Here is a 24,028-nt window from a genome sequence, read left to right as displayed (position 1 = left end):
AAACCATTTCCCTTCCGAGACATACTGTGATTTACTTCCTTGTGATGCTTGATGCAAGATCCTTGGCTGAAGTAGATCTGAGCTCTCCAAGACGGCATTTGGTTCAAGTGCCACGGCACTCCAAGTGTAAGCGAAAGTGAGGGTCCGCTCGGTCCGAGATTTGGCTAGCAGTTGGGCAGCGTGGCTGCATGGCAAGAACAGACTGATTCCTGCGCGTGCATTCCTCGCTCCTTTTAAGGCACAGCATCTTGCTGGGCGCCTGACTCCAGGCTATGTCACTGGTGATGACCTGCAGATTAAGGAAAACTTTTCACCAGTAATTGAAATTACAGCACAGGGCAAATTAAATGAGAGTAAACATCATTCATCCCCAGGTGTGAATTCCCTAGAGATGCACAAACATTCCTACATCAACTAAGATCTGTGCCACTCCTAAATTCTACCACTTTGCTCTCTCCTTTGTTGGTCTGCCTCTCTTCCCTACCCGCTCCTAATATTTTCTTAATTATTAAGGAAATAAGCAAGACAACAGCATGGAAAATCATATGAATATAAATATATATATATATATATATATATATATATATATATATATATATATATATATATATATATATATATATATATGATTGAGAACATGAACCCTGTTCATAAGGAACAAGCCCACAGGGGCCATGGACTTTAAAGTCAAGCTTCCAAAGAATATGCCGTTCTCTTGACATAAGTAACAGAAGGTAATAGGAAATATAGAAAGAAAAGATCATTTATTAGAAAAGCAAATATATAAATTAAATATAAATAAATCAATAAATGAATAGATAAAAATGTAAGCAAATAATTGAAATACAAGGGGAATTATTTTAGGGTAGTAATGCATTGCATCTTTGCTTGAACTTTTGAGGTTCTAATTGGCCAACCTCAGGAGGCTGTTCCACAGTTCAATGGTGTGAGGAAAAAAGGACTTCTGGAACTGAGAAGTTCGACAGCAAGGCTTATTTACTGCATATTAGTGTTGCTGTTCGGCAAATCTGATCACTCTCGGCAAAAGAAGAGGCTCAGGATCAATTGTGAATGTGAAAGATCTGAGGTGAAATACAACTTATTAAAAACCGACCAACAAGAGACCATCCATTGATGCTTCAAGTCATAACTACTAATGTTAGGAAACAGAAACCTTCCACCACAAACCACTTTATCCAAAAGAGATAAATCTCTGGCAGAAGCAGACATCCACACTGGAGAACAGTATTCAAATAAAGGAAGCGCAAAGGACCTAAAACAGGTTGTATTGATTTTGTCGTTGGTGTAAATATGAGTCCTTATGTACAATGCCTAAATTCCATGCAGCATTTGCTGAAACTTTCATTAGATGTTTCTCAAAAGTAAAGTGTGAATCAAAAGTTACAGCAATTATAGTTAAAGCTTCAGACTCTTTCAGCAAAGTTCCATCCATTTGAAGGGGAGGATGGGGGTGGAAAATCAGTACAAGAGTTCAGCCTCATACCCCACGGACTACACCATTCACTAACCAACTCCATGTCACGATTAAGACTACCTACAGCATCATTTCTCGGAAGCGGAGACTTTACTACACCCGCAAGTGTTGCATCATTGGCATACTGAATAATCTTGTTTTCCAGGCCAACAACCATATCACTTGTATACACTAAGAATAACAGTGGACCAGAACACTACCCAGTGGATTTCCAGACACAATAGGTCTTGTTTCATTAAAGATCCCATCACTAGCAACTCAACTCACTGCTACCTACCTATAAAGAAATCTTGAAGTAAACCTAAAACACATCCACCTACTCCAAGATTCTCAAGTTTATAAATAAGTGCCTTATGACTGACTAAATCGAAAGCAGCACTAAAATCTATTTGAATTATTCTGCGCACAAAGCCCTTATCAAGGTACTCTTGCAAATGGCATCTCAAATCTAAAAGAGCATCACAAGTACCTAAGTGCTTCTGTATAGTGGATTAAAAATAAATTTTCCAGCAACTTTGGAGAGCACTGGAAGAATAGGAATTGGCCTGTAGTTACTGCAGTGTGGAGACATGCCACTCTTTCAAACAGGCATTGCAATATTAAGCTTGTGCTCAGCAGCAAAACTATTACAGTGACATACAAATCTATAAAATCAACCAATCTAGGGAAAAAACACACTAGAAACCATTTTAAAAACAAAGGGAAAAAAACCATTAGGATCATCTCCACCCCAGCTATCAAGATTATCAAGAATCCTCTTAACATCCTTAGAGCAAAATGTAAATGTTGTAAGAATAGGTTCAGGATGACAAGTGTCAGGGAGAGCAACATCCTCAACTGATGTGCTTAGCTTCAAAAGCTCACTGAAGCAGTTTAGCCTTTTCCTTAGAGCCAGGAAAACGAGCCTCACCCAAAGATAAAAGATGCCAATTCGATCCACTGCAGACGAGGCTGAGTAATTCCTTCAAGTTTCCTCTTGAAGGAATTTTTGTAATTTCTCTCACCTATATGGTAAATTCTATTTGCAGTACGTCGAGAATCAACAAAATGATGCAATTTTCATGAGAACAATTTTGTCGCTATTTGTTGAATTTGGTCTATTTGTCATGGTAAGCTCGTCTACATGTATCCCTTGCCTGAGGGTATAATCAGGCATTTATCCTCTTTTTCGTTCACTTTCCTGTTTTTCCAAAGTGTAGGACAGGCTGATGAGAAAGCAAAAGTTGCTTGGTGGGTTATCAGGAAAGTGCCTTCATCTTTACCTAATCTATTCCTACTGAGCATTTTATTTCTAAATCCGTCCTGACTGTCCTCCCCAGTTTTTGTGGCAAACCTGGCAGATTTCATTTGCCTTACAAGGTGTGCCGGTCCCACCTTGTCAACCAGTTGCTTCCAGCGCTTTAGTCAATGACATATGGTGATGGTTATATATACTTTCAAAAGGATTTTTTTAAGTGTAAATACTGTTGTTGTTGATGGCATTGTTGTTTATTGTTCTGTTGATTTTTACAATGTTACTGTTGTTATGATCCATTTGTTAGTTTTTCTACTGACTTTGTTGATAATTTTAATTCTTTCTGGGCCTGTTACTCATTACAGTAAGAAAAATTGTAGAGTACTTTACTCAAATATTCAGGGCTTGAGGTCAAATTTTCTTATCTCCAGAGTTGTACCCATAACAACAATTTGATGTTTTTATCTGAGACTCTTCTAAGTAGTAACAAGTCAAAGGTCGAGTTTTTAATCCCGGGGTGTGGCTGTATACACTAAGTCTGCGCAACCTATTTATCTTCAAAAAAATTTGGAGTGTAGTTGCCATGAAGTTCTTTGTTGTAAAATTTTTGACATGTGTGTATTTGCTGTTTTCTGCAATCCAGATATCGACGATTCTATATATGATTGTCTCTTGGAGATGATTAGTATGCCTCAGTCACAGGAGACTGTAATGCAAGTGGCTAAATTCAAATTCCACAGATCAACATGGCCGGTCTGCTCTTGAGCTCTGTACATCCTCTGATTTTGTCCAGCTATTTGAGGAACCCACGCACATTTCTGGTAATAGATTAGACCTCATATTCATAGATGTTCCAGCTATTGTTAAGTACAAGGTCTGTGAATATATAGGCACTTCTGATCATTACACCATTGAGGTGGATATATCTTTCAATAAGTATATTCCTAATGCCACCATTGGAAAAATGGTCTGGCTAAAATCCAGAAAAGGTTAAATGAAATGCTGATGGCTATTTTGATAAAACATGTCCCTAGAAAGGTCCTCAAATTTAGGACAAATGACTAGCCATGGTTTGATGATACATGTAGATGAGCCTATTATGACAAACAGACCAAGTTCAACGTATGGAGACAAAATCGTTCAAAAGAAAATTACACCATTTTTGTTGACTCTCATCGTGCTGCAAGTAGAACTTACCCTACAGCCAAGTGAAGTTACAATAATTCCTTGAAGAGGAAACTTGAAAGAATTACTCGGCCTCATCTGTGGTGGACCAAATTGGCATCATCTATCTTTGGGTCAGGCTCGTCTTCCTTTCCACCACTACTAACAGATGGTGGTAGATTGCTTACCGGCCCTAAGGAAAAGGCTGAACTGCTTCATCAAGCTTTTGAAGCTAAGCAATCAGCTGAGGATGTCCCTCTCCCTGATACTTGTCATCCTGAACCTATTCTTACATTATCTGCATTTTGTTTAGGGATGTTAGGAAAATTCTGGATAATCTTGATAGCTGGGCTGGAGAAGATCGTGATGGTTTCTTTCCTTGGTTTATTAAAAAAAGTTTTTAGTGTGTTGTCTCCCAGGATAAGTAGATTCTATAGATTTTTATGTCGATGTAGTATCTTTGCTGAGGAGCGCAAGCTTAGGAATACTGTGCCTGTTCCAAAGACTGTAGTAATTACAGGCCAATCTCCATTCTCCCTGTGCTTTCCAAAGTTGCTGAAAAAATTATTTCTAAGCCACTATATAAGTATGTGGACTCTAAAGATTGTAAGCTGGTAGTCAATATGCATATAGGAAGCAGTTAAGGACCTGTGATGCTATTTTAGACTTGACTTGCCATTTGCAAGAGAACCTTGATAAGGCTTTTGGGTGGAGAGTAATTCAAATAGATTTTAGTGCTGTTTTTGATTTAGTAAATCACAAGGCTCTTATTTATAAATTTCAGAATCTTGGAGTGAGTGGATATGTTTTAGGATTACTTCAAGATTTCCTTAGAGGTAGGCAGCAGCAAGTTGCTGCGGACGGGATCTTTAGTGAACCAAGGCCTATTTTGTCTAGAGTTCCTCTGGGTAGTGTTCTTGGTCCACTGTTATTTTAGTGTATACAAGTGATATGGTTGTTGTCCTGGAAAACAAGATTGTTCAGTATGCCAGTGATGCAACCCTTGTGGGTGAAGTAAACCCTCCGCTTATGAGAAATGAAGCTGTCTACAGCTTCAATCATGACACGGACCAGATCAGTGAATGGTGTAGTTGGTGGGGTAAGAGGCTGAACTCCAGTTAAACAAAAACACTAATGATTAGCAGATCCTGTGCAGATTTCCCATCCCACCCTCCCCTTCAGGTGGCTGGAACTTTGCTGAATGAGTCTGAAGCTTTAACTATTCTAGGTGTAACTTTTGCCTCACATCTAACTTTTGAGAAATATCTAATGAAAGTTTCAGCAAATGCTGCACGAAAGTTTGGTATTGTTCGTAAGGCCTCATATATTTATAACGGTGATAAAATCAATGCAACCTGTTTTAGGTCATTTGTGCTTCCTTTACTTGGCTACTGTTCTCTGGTGTGGATGTCTGCTGCTGCCAGAGACTTATCTCTTTTAGATAGAGTGGTTCGTGGTGGTGGGTTTCTGTTTCCTAATAATAGCAATTATGACTTGGACCATCGACGGATGGTCTCTTGTCTGTCACTTTTTTGTAAACTGTATTTCAACAGAGATCTTTCACATTCACAATTGATCCCTGATCCCCTTTATCTGCCGAGAGCAACCAGATTCGCTGAACAGCAGCACCAATATGCAGTAAATGTGCCTCGCTGTCCAGAGGACATCGTGTAATTGGAGCTTCAGAAGTTCGAGTGAAGATGCAGTGCATAACTACCCTAATACTATTCTCCTTGGATTTTAATACATTTTAATCTATTTATTAATGTATTAATTTTTTTTTTTTTTTAATAAGTGGGATCTCTCCTTTATGTATTTCCCTTTACCCCCTCTTACTTCTTCCTTTATATAGAAGCAGAATCCCTTGATGTCAAGCATTGTGATCATTGTGATCAATTTTGCCCAATACGCAATGCGAGGCAAAGAATGTCGTTTCGCGATGCCTTCACCAGGAACCAAACCTGATAAGAAAGCTGCTAAAACAGTGAATAGTAGGTGTCCGTTTGTCATCGCCAATACATATGGTGTGCTCAAATATCTGAAAGTATAAGTCTTCATGACCAAAGATGCAAATAAGAGATAAAAGCAAGAAAATTGATGGTTAACGAAACTGATGCATGTAGCAAAAAATACCGAGTAAAAGTTGCAGTGATTGTCAGATTAAAAATAGTGTCGTCATGCATAATCAGAGGCCGATGCACCGTGAAGAAGAATATCAGGAAGACACTGGAAGTTGTTGCTTGAAGAAATTTTAAGCAACCGAAAGGACCGATCCCTTTCAGAGATGTCCTTGAGTTCGGCTTCTAGAGGCTAAAGTTGGTTCCTCAGCTGAGTAGAGGACGCAGGTTTGGTTCTAGAGGGAAAAGCGAGGAAATGCATTGCGAGAGAAGAAGAAAGAAAGGGGGAGACCCTCTTGTTATTTATTGTCTTTTTGTGTTCTCTAATGGCCAATGCAATCGCCAAGAGCTACAACAAAGAGATTATTCGTCTGCGATTGTATCAAGAACTTTGGACAAACTGATATAATTTACAGTTCACTCTCTCACTAACTTGGGTGTTTATCTATAGTGATCCTTTGCTGCCTGACCCAGATCCTTAAAGTGTGTTAAAAGTTTCATTAGTTTATTATATAAACAAAGTAGGAATACTGACATTATTTTACATCTTGTTTATTTTCATAAGCTTTGTTTTAATGAGATTTCATCCAATTTCTTTTTTTTTCTCCCGAAAAAGGTCACCGCACACCCGGTGGGTCTTCTGGATGATAGAAACACCATCATACCTCTTTGGGGACCTCCGCCATTATAACGGTTTATTCAACTGGACCTTCACATATGTACTCGACTCCGATTTCCCACCGTACCCGTCTCTCTAATCTCTCTCTCTCTCTCTCTCTCTCTCTCTCTCTCTCTCCCCAAATTTCTACCATGATCAAGTGCCTTACCTGCCAAACTGTAAAACCAATACCCAAAATTAACTCCTCCACTAGCGGATCCCAGGGGGGGCACCTTGGCATGTGGCCCCCCATGAAAAATAATGACATAATAATAACACTGAAGATTTAGATAATAATAAGACAAATGAGAAATATAGAAATGGGAAAAAATAAAAATTCTATTATAGAAATAATATATATACAGTAATATATATATATATATATATATATATATATATATATATATATATATATATATATAAAAATATAATGTGAAAATTGGTACCCCCTCCGTGAAATTTTTCTGGATCCTCTAGTGAACTCCTCAATCCAGTTATGTGCAGAAGCGTCCTTATGCACCAAAGAAAATAAATTATATCTATATTTTGATCCACTTTCTCCGGATTGTGTGGAAGCTGAAAGTTCACAGTGCCGCTACCCTTCCCTGTCGCCATCCATCCCTCCCCAGAAGCCATTGCTGGAAAATGCGTTGTGGGGTAAAGCATCCTCAAAATATTAAAGTTCCTAACTGTGTTATATGCCAGCGAGTCCTGTGAAGAGGCAGAAGACACAGGTGAGGGAGGAGAGGCTGCGTGGTAAGACTCGATGACTATTTTTATTGATTTGTTATTTTATTTCGTACTTGATCTAGTGTTCTTGCCACGACTCACAATTTAATGGCCTTTTCATCTGATTTTCTGTGTACATTTACACAATTTCTATTGCAGTAATCGCCAGTGACGCCAGATCCACTTTATGCAAAATCACTTATGTTCAAAACGACCTTCGGTGAAGGAGAAATTGTCTTGGGATCACCTGAGAACAAAGCCTCTAATGACACAGTTTCCAATGCTCATGGCAGGCTGCCATTATTATTTTTTTTTTTTCTTTCAGCTTCCCCTGTTTTTCAGCTGTCCCTGATAACTGATATGGTTTCGAACATCAGGTTTCTTAGAAGAGCCATTATCACAATATCATTAAAGGAGAAAGACGCTGGAGGCTGTGGAGATATAGGATTATACCTGGTCATTGGGGAAAGGAGATAGGGCAGTTAGTTAAATGACGTGACTGATTAAAACGAAGGTAGAATAAGTTGCTGTTTACATACACAAGAAAGATGTAAAAGAGTTATCTACATCTGCAGGAGATGAAGAATTGGGAATAGTGAACGAAAAAGATAAACAGTATAGTAGAACATGTGAAAATAATGTGTACAAAATAGCTAGGTTGTAAAAGGCAGTGTTAATTCGTCAGAAAGACTGTCATGTCTGCAACACCTCGTCTTCGAAGAGAGAGAGAGAGAGAGAGAGAGAGAGAGAGAGAGAGAGAGAGAGAGAGAGAGAGAGAGAGAGAGAGAGAGAGAGAGTAGGCCTTGCTTGGAGGGACTGAAGTAGTGGAGCGACCCAAGGAAAGACTTCGGAGATATGTACTACATTATTACTATTAAAAGAAACAAACATATTCATAGGGAGCAAGACAAAAAAATAGGTTATTAATTGTTTAACAAATTTCCACGGGGCAGAATGAGCATTGTAAAAGAAACAGTGAAGCATCGTGACGTGCTAATAGAAATTAGTATTGATCAAACCAACAAAATAGTAAACACCAACATTCTTGCACAATGACTGTAAAAAGAAAAGGCGAGTATATTCCAAAGAAGGGACTGGGTCTCCATGCGTCTGTCTTCTTTCAACCTGAATTCTCAAGAGCTAGACCAGAAATGACACCGTCGCTTTTTGTTTTCAGATTTGACGTCATGTACCGGAGTCGGGATCCTCTTCCAGTACCCAATTACCAGAACACGACGGCAGGAAAGACGAAACTGGCCGCTTGGTTCGTCACTAACTGTAAAGCAGCCAGTAAGAGGCAACAGTAAGTACAAAGGCCCACCCGGATCTTAAAAGGGCTTTATTTGGTATTTTTTCAGCTTTTAGTTTGCTTTGAACATATTTTGGATATTTTGCACCAGTTATTCAATTATGACAACAAAACAGCATTCTTGTATGTTCATGTTCGTGTTTCTGTCCGATATTTGACATTAAAACTGAAGTCACGCCAGTTTGTACTCGTGACTGAGACACCAATTAATGAACGTGGACGACTTCAATTTTTCCAGCAGTATTTGCTAATGATTGCAGAATTTTGCAGGAAAGTGCTAAAATATGACTGCTAAATACAAAAAAAAAATCAGAAACATTATGGTCTTTAAAAGTTATAAAAAATGGGTTCATTCCTTCGGTTTTTACTTAGTAAATACAATGTTGATTTGTTCCCGGACATGCACTGAGCTCTCATGGCTAATAAAACTTTTAACTCCAATATTAATTGCCTGTGTCAAGAAGTTTGTGTTTTGGTTCAGTTCATTGTCTGTTTGCCAATGTATTAGCAAAGTTCTGCAAAATGTTCCGTCTGGATTTTTGCAAAAACAAGCCAAAGGTGGACTTCCGCCTATCTTCAAGCGATTAGATTTTGGGAGAGATATGAATGTGCTTTTGGGCAAAAGGGACCTTTTGTAGGTTGGATAGTGCGAGATGGTGACTGCGATCGAGAACTGTGTGAGAGCTCAAAAACGGATCAGATATCCATATACTGTACAACGATTGTTTCCCAAATAGGTTGGTATGTACCCCTTAAATTGCTATTGTTCAACATTGGTGTAGGTTTGTGGTCTCTGGGAGCTCGTGTTTTCCATGCATCCGTAAATTAAGAATCAGTCATTTCTACAGTATTTACTGAGATCCATCACCATTATCCCTATTCGTCTGTGGAGACTGTCCTTTCAAGTCTCATTTGGCTCATCTAGCTTGCCCCATTTATTCATATGTTACAGTTCACGTTTCCCTTGCAGAACTTGCTCTTCCATGTCATAGCTGGCTCTGAATAGCTAGGTATATTTTTTCTTATATATTATTAGTTTTTTATTTTTTTTTATTTTTGGTCTATCACAGTCATCCTATTCGACTGGATGGTTTTTATAGTGTGGGGTTCCGGGTTGCATCTTGCCTCCTTAGGAGTCCATCACTTTTCTCACTATGTGCGCTGTTTCTAGCAGCACACTTTTCTGCATGAGTCCTGGAGCTACTTCGGCATTTAGTTTTGCCAGATTCTTTTTCAGGGATCTAGGGATCGCGTCTAGTGTTCCTATGATTATGGGTACAATTTCCACTGGCATATTCCATATCCTTATTTCGATTTTGAGGTCTTGATACTTAATCATTTTTTCTCTTTCTTTCTCATCTACTCTGGTGTCCCATGGTATTGCGACATCAATGAGTGACACTTTCTTTTTGATTTTGTCAATCAACGTCACGTCTGGTTTATTGGCACTTATCACCCTATCTGTTCTGATACCTTAGTCCCAGAGGATATTATTATTATTATTATTATTATTATTATTATTATTATTATTATTATTATTATTATTATTCAGACCATGAACCGTGTTTATATGGAACAAGCCCACAAAGGTTAAAGTTGACCTGAAATTTAGACTTCCAAAGAATATGGTGTTCATTTGAAACAAGTAGCGAAGGGTAATAGGAAACACAAAAGGAAGAGATCACCTATTAGAAAAGAAAAAATAAATTAACAAAATAAATAGATAGATAAAAATGTTAGAAAATTACTGAAATACAAGGAGAATTGTTTTTGGGCAGTAATGCATTGTATCTTTGCTTGAACTTTTGAAGTTCCAATTGCACAACATCCTCAGGGAGACTATTCCACAGTCACAACGGTGTGAGGTGTAAAGAACCTCTGGAACTGAGTTTGACAGAGGCTCAGGGATCAGTTGTGAATGTGAAAGAGCTCTGTTGAAACAACTTCTGAAACATTGACAAACAAGAGACCATCTGTCGAAGATCCAAGTCATAACTGCTAATGTTAGGAAGCAGAAAAAAGTAAGTATATCTTAGTATACCCAGACCACTGAGCTGATTAACAGCTCTCCTAGGGCTGGCCCGAAGGATTAGATTTACTTTTACGTAGCTAAGAACCAATTGGTTACCTAGCAACGGGACCTACAGCTTATTGTGGAATCCGAACCACATTATAGCGAGAAATGAATTTCTATCACCAGAAACAAATTCCTCTTATTCTTCACTGGCCGGTCGGAGATTCGAACTCGCGACCAACAGAGTGGTAGCTGAGAACGGAACCCGCTCACCCAGCAAGGAACTGTTAGGAAGCGGAAACCTACCACCACAAACCCTACCACTATCTAAAAGAGATAAATCTCTGGCCAGAAGGAGACATCCACGCCAGAGAACAATATTCTAGTGAAGGAAGGATTTTATCACTGTTTAAATATATGAGGCCTTACAATGCCTAACATTGCTGTACAGTGCCTAACTTCTGTGAGGCATTTGCTGACACTTTTATTAGAAGTTTCTCAAAAGTAAGATTGAGTCAAAAGTTACACCAAGAATAGTTAACGCTTCAGACTCATTCAGCAGAGTTCCATCCACCTGAAGCGGGGATGGGGTGGAAAATCTGTACGAGATCTGCTAATCCGCTCCAAATCACGATTGGCACAAGGACCAGCTTCATTTCTCAAAGCTGGAGACTTGACTACACCCTCAAGTGTTTCTTCCTCGGCATATGTCTTTTAAATTCTCACACGTTTTTATTTCTTGGGGGAACTCATTGAAAAGTGGGTGCTATGTACTCAGAGATCCTTTTCCCAATGTTTTAGATACCATTTCCCCACCTTTTTTATGCTTTCCTTGATGTATTTGTGTGAGAGGTCTTATGCATATTTTTTTATTTTTTGTTCTTTGTTGCAATGTGCAATAAATTACATACTTCATGCCCATTTTGCTTAAATAGCTAGTCAGTGAGGTTGTTTTCTTGGTTATAAGTTTGGTAGAGACAGTTGCAGTATTGTACAAGCATTTCTGACTTACCCATATTACGGTATTTCTTTATGAATGCTATATTTCCTAGATGATAGTTCCTATCATCGCTTCATTTGATATTCTTTACTCTTGAAAGTCGGTTTTATACATGCCATTTTCCCACTGTCTTGGTAGCAAAACTGTGATGGGCTCTATCATTTTGTTGCAAAACGTGACACCTTGAAGATTTATCTTTTCAATATCTGCAGTGGAAAGTGGGTCAACGCGCAGTGATTTGGTCTCTCCAGTATCTTTTGCATATTTTATGTTGCTTTCATTGTTTCTTCCTGAAACAACCCGAGAGGAAGGCAATTTTCCAAAGTTCTTCCAGACAATTTCTGACCCTAACCCAAAAATGTGTCTTTACTTTTTCACATTTCATGGGCTAATTCCCTTTGGGTTGCGTTATAGGCTTTTCTTATTTTTAACATAAATATATAAAAAAATAGGTTTTTGTTTGTCCTACTTAATTTTCATTCCAGAATGAAAGAGCCAGATGGAATATAATTTTCTGACTGAGAAACATCCTCTTTTGAAAATATTTTGAATAATACACAGAAATAACTAGATTGGATATAACTATCAAGAGAACTAGAGCCCGAATATGAACATTCTTTAAGAGATCAGTTAAAGTTCAATTTAATTTCTGTATTAGTTTAGAGATATAAGAACGCGGTACAAGAATTGAATCAAGGTCCCGACATTTAATTGAATTGTTAAGAGATATAAGAACGCGGTACAAGAATTGAATCAAGGTCCCGATTAAAGTTCGATTTAATTGCTGTAATTGTTAAGAGATATAAGAACGCCGTACAAGAATTGAATCAAGGTCCCGATTAAAGTTCGATTTAATTGCTGTAATTGTTAAGCAATATAAGAACGAGGTACAAGAATTGAATCAAGGTCACGATATGACGGATGAAATTTTCATAATAAAAATTATAGCCCTCAGCCACCCAGGCAACTATCAGGTTGGAACAGTCACTGAATGGGGAGAACTATTTGATTCTTTCTTAAATAGATACACAAGAATACTACCATCAAAATAAATAGCAGCTACACCATTCTAAAACTGATCCATTTGTTCTCTGAAGGTTCGTCAAAGAACTACAAAAATTCATGCCGGTGGACGTTTACGGCCCTTGTGGACCACTGAAGTGTGATTGTGGGGGTGAATGCGCCCTCAAACAACCAGATTATTGTTATGAGATGCTGCAAAGAGATTACAAGTTTTATATGGCTTTTGAAAACTCTCTTTGTAAAGACTACGTCACCGAGAAACTATTCAACACATTAAGGTAATGATCTCTTTTGGCTTGCTTGTTTAAATGAATCCTGTTTCTTTTATCTGCAGCTGTTCGTGGTATTGGTAACCGAATATATTAAAAATAAGAGGTTTGATGAATTTTTTTATATATTCAAGTTTCTGTATTAACAGTCATCACAAACACACTTTCAGCAGAAATACTTAACCCATGATTCTCTGAATCGACGACGAAAATTCTCTGCAGAGTATCAGTAGATTTAATAAACTTCTATTTCTGTCAGACAAATCACCAGCGTGTATGTATCTTGTTCCTAAATTTTTTTTATTTCTTCTACGATTTCTAAATCTTTTCTTCCAAAATTCTGTTCTCATCTGTTCAGCCATCTGGAATTCTCTAGTTCTCACTTTCCTCAATCCGTATACTGTACATCTGGTACCAGCCGTAGCATTCTCCGGCTCTATAACGTCTAATTAATAACATCTCACTTCCAGCACTTTACTTTTAATCTTTCCACTACTCAACAGGTCTTGCTGTCCTCGCTTCCAGTAAATTCCATTTAATCCTGCCAATATTCAGGAGGTCTTGCTCTTCTTCCAACACATTCCTTTTAATCTTTCTAGTTCTCATTAGGCCTTGCTCTCCTCATTTCCATAGCATTCCAGTTAATCCTTCCAGTCTTCAGCTGGTTTTGCTCTACATTCCATTTAATTCAATATTCAGCAGGCCTTAATTCGTCAGCATCCAGCACTTTCCTTTTAATCCTTCTGTCATTCAACAGGTCTTGCCCCCTTCACTGCCATCAAATTCCAATTAATCCTTCCAGTCTTCAGCAGCTCTTACCTTCATCACTTCCAACGTATTCCATTTAATCACATTCCTTTTAATCCTTCTGTCATTCAACAGGTCTTGCTCTCTTCACTGCCATCAAATTCCAATTAATCCTTCCAGTCCTCAGCAGCTCTTACCCTCATCACTTCCAACATATTCCATTTAACCGTTCCAATATTCAGCAGGTTTTGCATTTTCCGATTCCAGCTTATTATACCTCAACATTGCATTTAATCATTCTAATATCCATAAGGTCTTGCTCGCTTTATTTTCAGCACATTTCATTTAATCCTTTAAGCATTCACCAATGACTGCTTTTCTCACATCCAGCACAGTTCTAAACTTTAATTCATTCAGTTTTCACAAATCTTGCTCTTTTCAATCTCAGTACTTTCCAAATGATTTGACCAGTATTCAGCTCTCATCACTTTCAGCATATACAATTTAGTCCTTCCGTTATTCAGCCACTCTTTCTCTCTTCACTTCCAGCACATTCCATTTAATCTGTCCAATATTTAGCAGGTTTTGCTGTCCTCAGTTTCAGCATATTCCATTTTATCCTAATGGTTTTCATTGAATCTTGCTCGCTCTCTTCACTTCAAGCAGTCTGCTTAACTCTTCCAGTATTCATTAGGTCTTGCTCTGCTTACATCCAGTATTCAGAAGGTCTTATTTTCCTAGTTCACAGCAATTCTAATTTCATCCCTCCTGTCTTTTTCAGGTCTAGTAATATTAAAAGAGGAACAAATGTATTCGTGATAAAAAAAAGTAGTATTATCACATTAGACACCTGTATTAAACGAATGATGTTTTTTTACATTTTTTATTTGATTGACAAAACAGAAACACAAGTGTTTTATGTGTCTAGTTATGAAAGTTTAATACTGACTTCATGACTGATGTAGAAAGCAAAATTAATTAATTTCGTACCAATACTTTCATACCTCTGGATATTGCTTATATTAAAAGGTAAACTGATTTATATTTAAACACAGAATTGCAGTCTTAATTTTCCTAATCCTACTGAAGGGACATTAATTACTGTCTATACATAAGCCTTCTTAATTAGAGGCATTTATCTTATAAATATATTTAGGCTGCCCAAGCTTTTGTTGTTGTCTCTGCTTTGTTCTCTTACCCTAGCCTTATTTTCACTCAGGAATTGCTGTGACAAGTTCCTGTCCTATGCTTTGTAATTTCTGTTATCTTTTATGGACTTGCTTTTCCTGCTGAATATTTTACAACAGATAGAATTTGATATGTTTATAAAACTGTAGCAACATAACTTACAGTCCAAAGAATTAGGTCAAGTTTTTGCCCTTGTTTATCACGTTAACGACGTATCACAATATTGTGCATGTTTTTTACATCCAGGAGGAACTGAGACAAAAAGACAGTAGCATGTATTGCTTTATCAAAGATGAAACATGAAAGAATTTTAGATTCAGTTGACGATGGTGGGTATTTCAAATATTATTACGAGGCCAAAGATATATTCCCAGAGCTAATGTTAGATAACAGGGATAAAAAATGTGTTAAGAAACGTATGATATGACAAAATAATAAGAGGCCATGCAGAGGGTGTCGAGAACACATGACTGAGAACAATAACAATTTTTTTAGCGTAAGTGAAATATGTATTAGAATTTGTTGAAGGGAAAGTGACTACTTAGGTATAGCGATGGGTTGGAGACAAGAGTAGATTATGCCTCCGTGACTGTTTAACATATTTGTAAATGGAGCGATTTGAGAAGTCAGAGAAAGGACAGTGGATGTAGGTGAAAAGTTGGGGGACAAGAGGATGGAACGAAAATGAAGTTGGAATAAGTGACATTCGCAGATATTACAAAAGTGATTGGGGACAGTGAAGAAAAACTTCAGAAATAGTAAGAAAAACTGAAATTGTGTAAACAAAGAGAAAGACGTGAGCAAACGAAGGGCACAGTAAGGTTATGGGGCCAAGTGGGAGTTTAGACCTGGAATAATGGAGACTTATAATATGCCTGTCCAGAAAGGTTCACGAGCTGGTGTCTAGAAGGGAATCCCGTTATCTTTCCAGGTTGAAAAATTTCTGTATTTTACTTTCTTCATCCTTTAAAATTCCCTTCTTGGTAAAACCTACAATTCACCACTTACTGATGTAGGTATTTTAGATTTTTTGAAATATCATGGAAGATGGATCAGTTGATATAGACGGTGAGAAAGCAGAAGCAGTAGATTCTTGTAGGTGTTTGCGAATAAATATTTCAATTGATGGTAGGATAAGAGGAGTCGTAGATTAGGTGAAGCATGGAAGGTAAAAGGAGTCGTGCAAAAGTGGAGGAAACTTGAGGTGTTTGTGGAAGCCAGAGTTAGAATTTCTGAAGGGACTGTTCAAGCAACTCTCCTTTACGGAGGTTTTGGGAAGGGAAGACCTAGGGAAGATGGATAAAGAGAGTGAAGGAGGTGTTGGAAGGGAAGGGCCACTGCATCCAGAAGCAAGAGACTGCTTGTCAGATAGAGGTTAGTGGCGTAGTGTGTGTAGGACATTTCGACATGCTACGGGTGAGGCATCTGTGTAGGTGTAAGAAGCAGCTAGTATTGCGGAAGTTTTTGACGCAAAGGGTTCATCCACTATCCAGCGGTTTAAGCATAAATACAGTTGTGATCGTTGTCCTTTCTTAACTTTTGAGCACCCTTTGTTAAACGAAGCAGCTTAATGTTGAATGAAAACATTTATTTATATTTATATATATATATATATATATATATATATATATATATATATATATATATATATATATAAAGAGCATATGCTGGTCATCCTTCCAATATGATGGAATTCGGGTGTCCATATTTGGATCCCATTTAAGATTTCAGGCGTCATAAAAATGCTTTAAACCTAACACTGGTTGTCTACATTTACAGATATAATGTTATTCCTGTAGTTTACGGTTTAGCGAATTACTCACATGTGGCTCCGCCGCATTCCTATATCGACGCTTTTGATTTCGGGTCAGCGAAAGAACTGGCAGATTACCTCCTCAAACTAGACAAAGATGATAAAGCATACAACGAATACTTTCGGTGAGTACCCCGCTTTGTTTTCAAAGTTGCACGAAATGCGCAGTAAACACTTTGAAGATTTTGTTCTTGATATCATAAGAGGACCGACGAGAGTGACAGAAATTAAGGAAGTGAATTTCCTGAAATAAGACAATTGCAATCAAACATCCATAGCCTTAGCAATTCCTTAGGGCTGCAAAAGATTTGCATTAATAATAATAATAATAATAATAATAATAATAATAATAATAATAATAATAATAATAGCAGGAGTAGAATGCATGGTATTTTTTACGAAAGTAGTAACTGTGAGGCGACAGAAAAATTGTAACTAAGATAAGTTAAGGTACGCAAACAGGAACTATATTAAAATCAGTAACTATAACAATAACAGTAACAAACCCACTTTGGTAATGACGTAAACTTGCAGGCAATGAAGTGCTGCTGTTAATCGCTCCTCCATTTTCTCCTTAGCTGGAAGCAGTACCACCATTTCACGTCAAAATGGGTGAGGGCGCTGACGCCCTGGTGCGAACTCTGCGAGCGTCTCCACGCAGACAATGAGACCAAGACGAGCGACCTGTATAAGTGGTTCGTGGTGGACTCACAGTGCCAATATTCCTTCGAAGCTGGGAGGAAGTTTCGCCTGGAGAACAAGTAAGTTATGATTCCCAGTTAGGCAATTGTATCATGATGCTGACAATGAAAGATTAAATTGAAACATGGTACACATGCTGTATAGTACGCATTACAAGTGAGGCGCTGCCTTAGTGATAGTCTCATTTGGTGACTGACCCGGACGTGTAAGATATAGCCAAATGAGGGAAAGGTTCTGATGGGATTGGTGAGAGGAATAATTATTCTATTGTACTAAGGTTGTGTTGGTAGAAGTGGCTACCCCTGTAAGGGGGTAGGGCTGACAGTGCACTTCAGACGGTGCACTGTAGGCATTACTAAAGAGTTCTTGCAGCGTCCCTTCAGCCCCTAGCTGCACCCACTTTTTAGTATTTTACTTCACATCCATTCCAATTTTCTTTCGTCAATCTTGCTGTACAACACCTCTAACTATTACTTCTTAGTGTAAATGTGGGGTTTTCTTTTACTTCCACCATTAGATCCTTGTACTTCATATCCTTTATTTTCTGGATCTCTTTATCCTTCTGTCCAGCCACTCCAGCTTCCGCTCCGCTTCACTGTCTTAGGTGCTACTTGGCCGAAAGTGCCCCAGTGCTTGGCTTGACAGCCTACATTTCAAAAATCAATTAGAAATAACTAAGAATATTAGAGGAATTATGTTAAAAGTAATTACAATATTTTGTGATGGAAGCACATCATGTGTTAGAATGTGCAGACAAGAGAGTGACTGATTTGGTGTAAAAGTCAGTCAGAAAAAATGTGTTGTGTCTCTATGTTGTTCGATATCTTTATAAACAGAGCTATGCAACTTAAAGATAGGAAAATTAGACAGCTTCAAAGTTGTACGGTAAAAAAATTAGTCATAAATTAGTTTGTTATGGTTTATCTTTGTAAAATATGCAGTACTGACTGGAGATAGTAACGAGAAACTGTAACCGCTAACGAAAGAGTTTGAAAGTGTTTGCAAGAGAAGAAAGTGGAGAGTAAATGTGAGCAATATTAGGGTTATGAGGGTAACTGAAAGCCAGGAAAATAGTTAATAAATATTGATATGGAGTGTGGAAGAATGAAAGTAGCCGATTTGTACAGGAATTTGGAAGTAAATATACTGATGACGTTAGAATGAAAGAAGGTATTTGCAAAATAAACGAAGCAAAGACGATGGCAAGGTATGTGCAAAATTTTGGGAAGAGACTTGGAATGTCTGTGGATGCCAAGGTAGAAATGTATGAAGAAAATGTTGAGCCAACTCTTTTTATAGGCGTGAAGCGTTCATGTTGAGTGAAAATAAAAAAAAGAAAGGTTGAAGATGTTTGTGTAGTATTCTCCACACACCGTCCATTGCCCATGTATCCATACCACAAGCTTTTCCGGTTCCATTTATGCCACACATATTATTCGGGTGACTTGTGGTTGAAAGAGAGAGAACTACAGATGTACGTGGAAGTGGTAAGAAGGACAACGTAGGTGGAAAAGCATACCAGGAGTGTTTGAGGTTCGAGTAACTCTATAGTCTTAGGAGGGAGGAGGAGCGTAGGACCTTAGAAGCAATGAATAGATGACATGAGGTAGGTATTTAAAAATATGTCTTATAATGTCTAGGAATTGCAAGTTTGCGCAAGATTGAGGTGAATGTCAGTAAGTGTTTAGAGGGTTTGACGCCTTGTTGACGAACATATGCTATAGTGTATGAAGTAAATGTGAAAGTTTCTTGCACTTGGGATTCAACTGTATAAATACTATTTCCTTACTTTTTTTTGTAAACCTATCCCAATTCAGGTGTAATAGCTTTATACATACACACATACATACATGCATATATATATATATATATATATATATATATATATATATATATATATATATATATATATATATCATGTGATTTTGAGCCCACCCATAACTTTACAGTTTGCCTGATTCAGGACAAGGGTTACATAGCACCTCTTGTCCATGTTAGTTTTGTTAATTATTTGTTTTTAATATTTCTTACATATCAGAATCACTGTAAATGACCGTATTTACTAGTGAGATGGAACAGCTTTTTAACTAACCCTGAATATCTTTTGTTTCAGAACATAGGAGCATGTGTCCTGGATGCCATCCTTTGTAATAAAAAAAAAAAATACCGGGGCAGGACTCTTGAAAGTATCTTACATGGGTTTGTGGGGCGGGTGCGTTAGAGCTCTTGACACCAAGCAAACTCACTCCCTAACAGCAATAACTGAGGTCGAAAAGCATTCATATTTTTATCCTGGACTGTATTAAGATGGAAATTGCTTCCAGGGTTCTATTATCAAGAGCAGCCTGGGGTATTTTCTATAAATAAATTATTAAACATAACATACAAAGCTTTTAAAATCATTCATCCTAGGCTGGTACAAGGATTAGTTTTTAAAACTACACCATCGCATGCCGACTACAGATGAATAGCGCTAACTCACAGAAATTGTATTTTTTAATTCATTCTAGGGTCACTGGCGGCGAAAAGCTAAATTAAATGCAATATAAATAAATAAAGTACGTTAAATTTGGAAGTTTTTATCTAAGAACTATTAGAACTATTCTCGTAATAGATATATTCTTTTAGTACCAAAGGGCGTTTTTGTAATTTATTATTATTATTATTATTATTATTATTTATTATTATATTTTATTATTATTATTATATAATATGTTTGCTACTGTAAACTACTTCCGGCATTTTGGTATGCTGTCAGCGCAGGAACGTGTGGCTTGTTACGCCGCCGCGCCTTCAGCAAGGTTTAGTGGCTACCAATGACCCCGAAGTAAGTATGGTGTAAACTAAGGTCTAACCGTCAAACGTAGTGCATAGGCTAAATTCACAATTTCCAGTGTAGCTGGGGTCCACCTGTCGAAATTTAAATTTGTAGTGTTTTCAAGTATAGATCTTGATATTCAGTGCAAATTTTTTATTATATTTGGTACTTAATTCTACCGATATGTGCAAGCATACTTCGTAAATTACTCAAAGAGTTGCAACACAAGCCAACTGATGTGCTCTAAGGATGTCACGTATGAAAAGCATGTTGCTGAACTGCGTCAGTAATTTATGTTTCACTGTTCGTTCCGTCTGCAACCCTCTTGCATCCTGAAGTGTGTAAGTAGAAAGCATTTTAGTATTTCTTGTAATTAAGACCGATTATTAGTAAGGGTGACGTATGCAAGTATCCAAATACACAAGTTTTGCCCCGGTTCATTTTACCTAGACTTCCCCTAGACCTAATCTTGTTTTGTGTCGGGTCTAGTCTGTATAGCCTACTCAGTTGTAGTGATCCTGGAAAGCCATAGGCCAATGATGCCCCGTCGAAAACAGAAGTGGGAACTGGGTAATAAATTTGAAACTTCAATTTTGGGTTATTTCTACCGTAATTAGCAACTAAAATACTACAGAAAAGTTAATTTACAAGGAAATCCCGTCGCGGAGCTAATACTGTACTTAGTGCTACCAATTTTGGCCTTCCATAAACCATATGATCTACCATAGCCAACGTTTTCTTAATGTATTTCCGTGTTTTTTGAATTTCAAACCACCATTTTTATGCCATTGACCCTTTCTCCTCTGCTGTCTAAATATGAAAAAGGAAACTCCCCGGAAACCAGGCTTTTTGGTTTGGAGAAAATAAATAGTGAATTATAATAGTGTGTTATAACCTTACCTAACCTAGGGTGCTTGGACTCCACCGGGGTGGGGATGGGGCTTTGCCCCCCAAGTAACCCAACCAGAGGCACTGATAACCAAAATAAATAATGTGGTTGCGACATAACCCAATTACCCTAGGATGCAGGGCCCTTATCTGGCGGTGGGGGCTTTGCCGCCCCAACCTAAACCTAGGTCGTGGCACTGAAATTTAAATAGAGTAGCTACCTCACCTAACTACACCTGACCTCACCAAGGATTTAGCCTAAATTAGGAGGCTAGGATCTTACCTTGCGGGGGTTGTCGCTATCCTAACCTAGGGGGCCAGATCCTTACCTAGCCAGGGGAAACCATGATAAATCTAAGCAACAGCTCCACACAGACTGTTACCTTTGAAATTGATTTTTCCTATACTTTTAGTGTTGCTGATGAAGGAGGTGGTGGTGATTATTGTTGGTTAATTATTATTACCCTCATATCTATCCAACATGGTTGGGGTACAATTTGGGTTGGGGAAAACGGGAGAAAGATCAGACTGCCATGTTGTTATGGAATGGTTCTGTGCATGTGCAAGTCTTTAGGGAGCTATATGCTTGAGAAGGGATTGGCTAAGGAAACATGTTGTAAAAGGAACTATACTAACCTAACGTACCCTAACCTAACTTATCAGGCTGTGTTACTTAGCAGGGGGCCAGAGGCCCCTGGACTCCCTGTGAAAGAGACTCCACCTTTTACCAAAAGCTCCCCTACAACACTGTGCATGTGCGATAGCATTCCAGGTTGGTCGGCATACAACTAATGAGGTTATTTACAGGTTAATTACAGCTGACCGACAAAAAATAACGGCAAATTCTTGATAAGCAACCAAAATACTATAGGACAAACCAATTTTCAAAGTAATGCCCAATGCGGAGCTGTTGGTTAGTTCTCCCCAAACCCTCACCTAATCTGAAATATGGCATTGGGACCGGACACTGGGCCCTTACCTAAGCGAGGTAGCGTTGCCCCCCTAGACCCTCACCAAACCTAACCTAGGGTGCCAGGTTCTTTCTTAGCCAGGAAAGAGGGGTGTTTTCCTCCCGGGAACCCCCTTCCCAACCTATCCTTGGGCATTACAAATTAAAGGAAACAATATGTTTGTGACCTATCATAACCAAAACTAGCCCAACCCAGGGATCCAGGCCCCTATTTACCTAGTGCAATGTCACTTGTTCCTACACAATATACAAACCATCGGTCTTTTACATTAGGAATTACTTTCAGACGTCATGCAGCACAGACGTGTTTTTGGAGCTCTCTGCCTGATTGTCGTTAAGCTCTTCTTCCCTGGTGGGATCTGTTGTGTTGTTTTTGTGCATATATTCTGTGTGTTTGATATGATTTAATATACAAACCCACGATTTTGACAGCCTTGCGGTAAGGCCGCCTTTCCCCAGCGTGTGTTTCTTGGGGTCGGCGGCCAGTGGCGTAACAATTCATTCCCTTATCATCTGGACCTCACATCCTCCGCTCCTAGTTCAGGGATGTGACTGTAAACTTTTCTGTCTTCTGCAAGTGTTGCTCTTTGCCACCTGCGCTGTCGGCGGTTTTGCTGGGAGGAACCTTATTGTTGGGGGGAGTTGCCTGGCATCGTTGGAAGGCTTTCATTGCCAACGGCACCCTTGGTGACTTCCCCTTTGTTCCTCCTGGGAGCTTCCCTCCTGGCCTCCTCACCTTTGGGAGAGAGATCTCCTTTGTCCTCTTCGCTCGCTCGTCGAGTGAGGATCAGTTGGGGGAGGGCGGTCGGGCAACCTCCTCTCAGGGGCTTCCTCTCGCTTTTTAGGGCAATCCCCCTTGGAGCAAGTGGAATCTCCCTTTACTAATTTTTGCTCTTTTCTCCAGGTTGACAGTGGGCATCATAAGGTGCAGCGGAAGTTTCCCTGTGGCAGGAAGGCTGCCCTCATACAGTGGATACTTTGACAGCAATCATGGTGACGGTAATGGCTAAGATCCCCATGTCGGTGTCAACACTGTGCCCTGACAAGGGGGACCAACCGCTGTTTGTTCTCTGGTATTCCTGCACGCTGTGCCATTGCCTCCTGTCATACTTGTGGTCCCATATGTTACCCCCTATCCCCATTGTTTCATACGGAAAATTATTGAGTTGTTGCTTGAGCACACAGCATGAGTTCAAAGGGCAGTAAGGTGATAATGTTGGACAGTGAAACTGTGTTTTTAATGATCTGTGTTAATCAGAACCTAAAAAAGGGTAGTTCCCACTGTCTTGGAACCTAAATCCCCTTATTACCATTTGATTCTTATGGGGAAATATGTTCTATTTATTTGACACCTATGGAGCCCATCCCTCCGAAATAATACAGTAGTTCACGGTATCCCGCCCTTCTCTCTCTCTTTTTTTTTTTTAACTTCAGTTGCAAGTGTGAATGGTTGTTGGCTGCAAATTGGTAACTATTTGTAATGTAAAAATTCTGTTCTGCCGGGAAACTACAAGAGTGAGCATAAGGGGGAAAGCCCCAGCTCAGACAAATTCTTCCACCGCTTGAGGGAGCAAAGATGACTACATACCAGACTGACCCCAACCACTGAGTTCATTTGCCAGCCTGTCCTGTATTGGCTGACAGCCTGAGGTGGTGAACTGTCCACTCATGCATCTTCAACTGCCACAACAAATAGTGAGAACAACCTTCTTCTGTGATACCATACAATGCTCTCAGTCGGTTTTGTCCCTTTTTAACCTGTTCCTCCTTCGCCTAGAGTTCCAGATGGCCCAAATTGCTCCCTTTCGTGACGTCAGTTAGTGTCTCAAAGCACTGGCCTTTGTAGACAGGGACTTTGGTGGACGGAATTATGAGCTTGTTGAAGAAAGC

General features: G+C 38.8%; 2 protein-coding genes and 1 long non-coding RNA gene across 3 annotated transcripts in view; all 3 read left to right on the top strand.

The window, feature by feature from the left end:
* The window catches only part of LOC136834102 (uncharacterized), a 16,752-nt gene extending 9,984 nt beyond the window's left edge, over positions 1-6,768 (top strand). Inside the window, exon 5 of the mRNA XM_067096359.1 lies at positions 6,627-6,768. Coding sequence (XP_066952460.1) covers positions 6,627-6,768 — 142 coding nt within the window. The remainder of the gene's footprint in view (positions 1-6,626) is intronic.
* A 1,666-nt stretch (positions 6,769-8,434) lies between these two features.
* LOC136834400 (alpha-(1,3)-fucosyltransferase C-like) lies at positions 8,435-19,843 on the top strand. The gene is made up of 5 exons (XM_067096961.1): positions 8,435-8,700; positions 12,818-13,021; positions 16,727-16,885; positions 17,339-17,521; positions 19,576-19,843. Exons 1-5 carry the CDS (start codon positions 8,450-8,452, stop codon positions 19,580-19,582), a joined length of 804 nt encoding a protein of 267 aa, XP_066953062.1. The 5' UTR covers positions 8,435-8,449; the 3' UTR covers positions 19,583-19,843.
* A 398-nt stretch (positions 19,844-20,241) lies between these two features.
* LOC136834399 (uncharacterized) overlaps positions 20,242-24,028 on the top strand; it is a 55,817-nt gene continuing 52,030 nt past the window's right edge. The window contains exon 1 of the long non-coding RNA XR_010851780.1: positions 20,242-20,621. This is a non-coding gene — a long non-coding RNA (uncharacterized lncRNA). The remainder of the gene's footprint in view (positions 20,622-24,028) is intronic.

The sequence above is a fragment of the Macrobrachium rosenbergii genome, chromosome 53 (genome assembly GCF_040412425.1).
Source record: "Macrobrachium rosenbergii isolate ZJJX-2024 chromosome 53, ASM4041242v1, whole genome shotgun sequence".
NCBI lineage: Eukaryota > Metazoa > Arthropoda > Malacostraca > Decapoda > Palaemonidae > Macrobrachium > Macrobrachium rosenbergii.
Note: the sequence above shows the minus strand (reverse complement) of the source record. Positions and strands in the feature narration are given on the sequence as shown.

Excerpts from the sequence above, each read along its gene's own strand:
- LOC136834400 (XM_067096961.1), top strand. The coding sequence starts at position 8,450 with ATGACTGTAAAAAGAAAAGGCGAGTATATTCCAAAGAAGGGACTGGGT. Across the intron at positions 8,701-12,817 it reads GCAGCCAGTAAGAGGCAACA|GTTCGTCAAAGAACTACAAA; the intron begins GTAAGTACAAAG and ends TGTTCTCTGAAG. Across the intron at positions 13,022-16,726 it reads AAACTATTCAACACATTAAG|ATATAATGTTATTCCTGTAG; the intron begins GTAATGATCTCT and ends CTACATTTACAG.